The 6,391-nt window shown below is 35.7% G+C and overlaps 1 protein-coding gene across 1 annotated transcript; it reads left to right on the top strand.

The window, feature by feature from the left end:
* Positions 1-1,391: 1,391 nt before the first annotated feature.
* LOC308693816 (olfactory receptor 6N1-like) lies at positions 1,392-2,339 on the top strand (the record flags this gene model as incomplete). The annotated part of the gene is made up of 1 exon (XM_081370911.1): positions 1,392-2,339. One exon carries the CDS (start codon positions 1,392-1,394, stop codon positions 2,337-2,339), a length of 948 nt encoding a protein of 315 aa, XP_081227037.1.
* Between the last annotated feature and the right edge of the window lie 4,052 nt (positions 2,340-6,391).

Raw genomic sequence — 6,391 nt, 5'->3', positions numbered from 1 at the left:
GCAGCCGCCATTGCAAGAGCGACTCATTCAAGTCCCGGTTTGAGCTTTTTTTGTTTTATCCCATTCTGTCCTATCATAATAAAAGGCAAAAACTCCAAAGAATTATTCTTTAAACTGATGCCAGTTAAGCTCCATCCACACACAAAATAGAATCAGCCTTTTTTTGAAGCCACTACATCAACACTTCTCATAAGGGGAGTGGGGGAACAGATTACGACAGCTGGTTTGTTTGCCGTGTGATTCTGTTCTGCCCATGTTTCATACACAAAGAGGTTCTATGTATCAATCTGATGCTGGTTAAGCTCCATCCATACACAGAATAGAATAAACATCCATTAAGCCACTATATCAATACCTTTAAAAATGAGAGTGGGGAAACGGATTTCGACAGCTGGATTGGTAGCAGTCGGATTCTGTTCCCCCTGTGTTTCTTATTTTGTGGCTCCCAAAGCCCAGTGGTCACAGCACTGACATTTAGCACTGTTGGACTTTGAGCGACCCGAGTTTTGGCTTGTGGATTTAAAAAAAAAAAAAATTATCCCATACTGTCCTATCATAATAAAAGGAAAAACACTCTCACTAAAAAACATATATTGTTATATTGTGTAACCAATGGTTCGCTCAACTATTCAGTTATACAGTATTTAGTAGGACACATTTGCACAGACAACAGAGACTGTAATACATTGTGATGTATGTTTTACGGGGAAAAGTATTGAGTTATCTGAGAAAAATACTACTTGAGTATAAGAAAGACTTACAAGAGTGATGCGACACATGTTTATTGGTGTTTTGTTTGAGTGAGTCACATGTAAGGTGACACAAGATATTGTGATATATATATATATATATATATATATATATATATATATATATATATATATATATATATATATATATATATATATATTGAATTATTGTAATAAAAGATTGCAAGAGCGACTCATTACTGATAACAGCACAACTGTGTCTGTCTCATTGTTTTGCCAAACAGAATAATTTACTGCAGCACCACCAGTCGGACGACGGGCGTGCTACACATAGATTGGCAGTTATTTCAAATTAAGGGTCAAAAAGCCTTTGAGAGCTTGTTGACATTGCTTTTAATGTTTGTGGTCAAGGCAATTGGCATGAGACCAGTGTCCATAAATAGCAAACCAATTCAAACTTTTAGGGAGCACAATGGGAAACATGACAACAGAGGAGATGGTAAGGTCTTGTCACTGAAACGACAATGTGCTACTGTTAGAAAATTTAATATTTGCCTTTTTTTTCATCTACAGACAGCCTAGCTAAAGACAATTCAAATGAACTTTCTATATCAAATTAGCTTTCCAATGACTTAAATATAATAAAAAGAAAATCTACATAATAACTGCATATCCTTCCAGATGCAGCCACCACTGGAGAATGAGTCCAGTGTCTTAGTATTTACACTCTCTGGTCTGAATGAAACAATGGAAAACAGATTTGTGTTTTTTTCTTTCACTGCACTGTTTTATCCCCTTATGGTGTTTTGTAATTTAACTGTAATTTTCACCATCATACTACATAAGAAGTTTCATGAGCCGATGTATGTGTTTATATGTAATCTCTGCATAAATGGACTTTTTGGCACCTCTGGATTCTATCCTAAATTCATGTATGATTTATTAGCACACGATCATGTGATTTCTTATACTGGATGTCTGATTCAAATATTTGTCATTTATTCATCTGCTTCATGTGACATTTCAACATTAACAGTGATGGCATATGACAGGTATTTGGCAATATGTAGACCACTTGAGTATCATTCAATAATGACCAATCAGATGGTTTTTAAATGTATCCTTTTCTGCTGGCTGGCTCCATTTTTTTGCATGTCTATTCTAATTATTTTAATATCTAGACTCACCTTGTGTGGCTCTACTATTGAAAAGTTATTCTGTGAGATTTGGGAAGTTGCAAAACTTTCTTGTTTTTCTACAACTGTAAATAATGTGTTTGGGTACATTGTTATTCTTACTTATTTTGGACATGGAGTATTCATATTTTGCTCATACATTCACCTGATTAGAAAGTGCATAAAGTCAATAGAGGGCAGGCACAAATTCATGCAAACATGTGTGCCACATCTGCTTGCATTGATCAATGTGACTGTTGCTTTGCTGTTTGATGTACTGTACACTCGTTATGGTTCAAAGAATGTGCCTCAAGGTGTGCGTAATTTCATGGCCATGGAATTCTTACTTGTACCACCTATTTTAAATCCACTTATTTACGGACTAAATCTGACAACAGTACGCCAGCAAGTTATGAGAATGTTTTTCAAGAAACAAGTGGGAATATCTGAGTGAATATTTTATCAAGTTAAAAGACCTTATGCTTTATGTGTTTTAGAATGAGACACAAGTCACAAGAGGTTGCACGTTATGATTATCTCACCTTGATTAAGGGGTATTTTTAGGTATGAAATGGGTAACACTTTAGAATAATGGTCCATCTTTAATAAGTAACTATGCAGAAAGTAATGCAGGATTAATGAGTAGTACTACATTAACACTTCAGCTACCACTATTAACTAACATAGAAACAAGCTTAACTAATCAGTAAGTAATATTGAATTTAGGACTAAGATAGTCCTTTATTAGGTAATTAATAATTACTTAATGAGATTGGTATCATTAAGAACTAATAGGTAATTGTGACAAATTATAAAGAATTACTAATTAATTCCTAATCACAACATTATAGTGTCTAAGATGTCAGCAATTGTATGTTTTTACTCACAACATGGTTATAAAATGCATCACTAATTTCTCAAGTGTTAACTAGTCACTATGCATGAACACTATGCATTAAAGTGAAAAACATATTTATTGGTCCAGATCACTAGTAGTTTTTTAAGATGGTCTGTAATCTGGACCATTATTTTAAAGTCAAAAAGATGTTTTTCACTTTAAAATAATGGTCTAGATCAATAGTAGTTCCTGCATAGTGACTAGGTAACACTTGAGTAATTAGTGATGCATTTTATGACTACACATTCAGAGTAAAAATGATGACTTATTAATGAGGCTAATCTCATTAAGTCATTGTTGATTACCTAATGAGGAACTATCTCCTAAATTTGATATTACTTACTGATTTGTTAAGCTTGTTTCTATATTAGTTAATCGTATAGTAGCTGAAGTGTTAATGTAATAATACTCATTAGTCTTGCATTACTTTCTGCATAGTTACTTATTAATGACGGACCGTTATTCTAAAGTGTTACCATGAAATGGAGTAGATGGATTTAAACCCCCTTAGCCACTATACAATATCTGTGCTGCACAGCCTTAACAACACAACTGTGTTTGGAAGAACAAAAAAAGATTAGAATTTTTATTTTGCAGTGAACTTTTCTTGTATACAGGTGCACTCAGTCAATGTTTGTTCATGTAAAATAAAACATTCATATAAAGTGCTGTTCAAAATCTATGTGTGAAAAATGTCTGTTTTTTTTTAACGTTTTTTAAACGTTGTTATTTGCCTTGCACAATAGTGTAACTCTATATCCCACTCACTGCCATATCATCAAATTGGGGATGCAAGTTATTATGCAAACAGGGCTGATATAAAGACCGATAGCAAGTATATGTTTCTATAGTAATGTCCCAAGCTGCATTAATAGTTCTAAAGTTGTGCTTTCAAATTAGTAATGGCCGCTTGAGTGCAAGATACATAATATTAAAAACGCATAAAGTCTGTATTTGGGTTATAGTATTTAACGCTTAAAGTGATAGTTCACTAAAAAATTTAAATTTTGTCATCGTTTAATCACCTTTAAGTTGTTCCAAACCTGTATACATTTCTTTGTTCTGCTGAACACAAAGGAAGATATTTGATAGAATGTGGGACACTGAACAGTTTTGGGGCACCATTGACTTTTATAGTATTTATTTTCCTGCTATGGAAGTCAATGGTGCCCCAAAATGGCTTGGTTACAAACTTTCTTCAAAACATCTTCCTTTGTGTTCAGCAGAACAAAGAAATATATACATGTTTGGAACAACTTGAGGGCGAGTAAATTATGACAGAATTTGCATTTTTCTGTGAACTATCCCTTTAAATGCATGCAGATTTTGCCAATCATTATTACATATTCGGGTTTTTAGTCTCCCAGATCTATATCTAACACGGATTGATCTCTACCTGTCACGATAATATAAAACTCAATCAGGAGATTGGAGCTTGAAAGGGTTCATTTTGAGCAGAGGTTTAATACCATCATCACTGTCCTCGACACTCAACAGAGCTCATTTCACGGTACATTCAGCATCTGGCTCATATTTCCGAACTGAAACACATTCTCAAAACTATAATTTTCAACATTTTCAAATATCAATATTTTAACCGCTGACAGCTTCTTCACCAGATCCATCATAAAGTGAGAGTGACACTATTCAGTCCCTCCAGGATTTCACGATTTTTTTGTGTGATTTTTGCAATCAAAATGACTGATGTTGTGGTGGTAATTTCCAGAAATTTGTGAAAAAAATTGTGATTTTATAATTAGGACATCACATTTACCATAATAGTATTATGTCAGATGCACAATAGTCATACATGACACAAATCACACACAAAATGCATATAGCTTGTGTAGCAGATAAATAGTCCATTTTGGTGGCTGAACAAAAAAAAAAGGCTTGACGCTCACTTTCTAAAAATTATTCCATTGTCCACAGGATAGATTTCCAAACTGAAATAATATTTATTACAAAAAAGTATGTTTATACAAAATCAAAAAATCTAACTCTCATATAAATAAAGGATTGAAAAGATATAAAGTGGATTGAATCAGTCTGTTTCCTATGGAGTCAGGCCGTGAGGTCAAAGACTGTTACTTCCAGTTCCGGCCACGCCCTCAGGTGAAGTCACAGGTCTTTTATTCCCATCTCCTGCTTCAACCCCTAGGTGGTGCCAACTCACATAACATTGGGTGCAATAGTTAATTATTTAACAAACGAAAATAAACCTTATTTTAGCTCCTACATATCCGGCCCCTAAATGTTTCAAACTTAACATTGAACATTTACATACATTTATACAAGGAGCTATTAATAATCAAAGTAATCTAATTACAAAAAGAAAAGAATATATACTTTCCATTCATCTGATCTCTATTGATCATCTTCCTCCAACAGCAAGCACAGCTTTGTGATGGGCCGCTCCATAATGCTGGTCTTTGTCTGCAGTTTGACTGACTGGACCATCCCTTTTGAGTCAGGTTTTGTTTCTAGTATTCTTGCAAGCTGCCATGAGGATCGTGGAGAGGTAGGGTCAACCACCACCACAATATCTCCAACTTTGAGATTAGTTCTTGTTTTACACCACTTTTGTCTCTCTTGCATTAGTGTTAAATACTCCTGTGTCCATCTCCTCCAGAACAAATCTGCCAAGTATTGCATTTGTTTCCACCGGCGCCTGGTGTATGAGTCAGATTTGGAAAACTCACCTGGAGGTAGAACAGGTTGTGAGTTATGCAAGAGAATGTGGTTAGGTGTAAGAGCCTCCAGGTCAAAAGGGTCAGAGGATGCAGTGGTGATTGGGCAGTTGTTAAGAATTGCCTCAACTTCACAAAACAATGTCTGGAGACCTTCATCGTCTACAACTTGTTGGTGTAAAAGGGAATTTAAGACCCATCTTGCAGACCTGATTAGTCTCTCCCACACGCCACCGTGGTGAGACGCCCCTGGCGGGTTGAAACTCCAGTCAATACCCCTTTGGAGCATGGCACTTTGAATCTTACTGCTGTTCAGATTGGTAATGGCCTTTTTGAGCTCTCTGCATGCACCTACGAGATTGGTACCATTGTCAGACCAGATATGTTTTACCTGGCCCCTCCTACATATGAATCTTCTTAAAGCATGGATACAGGAGTCAGTGTCCAGGGAGCTAGCCATTTCAAGATGAATGGCTCTGCACGACATGCATGTAAAGAGTACGCCATATCTTTTGACAAAATTTCTTCCTCTTTTTTTTTCTAAATAAAAGTCCATTCCAAAATAGTCCATTCCTACATTTGTGAACAGTGGGAGATCTGGTAGAGTTCTTTCTTTTGGCAAATTAGCCATCTTTTGTTCCTCAGTTTTGCCCTGCAAGTGTCTGCATGTCACACACTTAGAAATATTTTTTCTTGCTGCTGTGTTGCCATTGATGATCCAATACTTCTTACGCAACTGGGCAAGAATATAATTTCTTCCACAGTGCTCATTCCTTTCGTGAATGTGGCGTAGTAACAAATTGGAGGTGTGTGAGTGTTTCGGAAGAATGATGGGATGCTTCATGCTTTCTGACATCGTCGCTCTTGACAGTCGTCCTCCAACTCTCAATAATCCATCTTTTATCATTGGATCTAGTT

The sequence above is a fragment of the Scardinius erythrophthalmus genome (genome assembly GCF_964197995.2).
Source record: "Scardinius erythrophthalmus genome assembly, chromosome: 7".
Classification (NCBI taxonomy): Eukaryota; Metazoa; Chordata; class Actinopteri; order Cypriniformes; family Leuciscidae; genus Scardinius; species Scardinius erythrophthalmus.
This window is presented reverse-complemented; position numbering and strand designations above follow the sequence as displayed.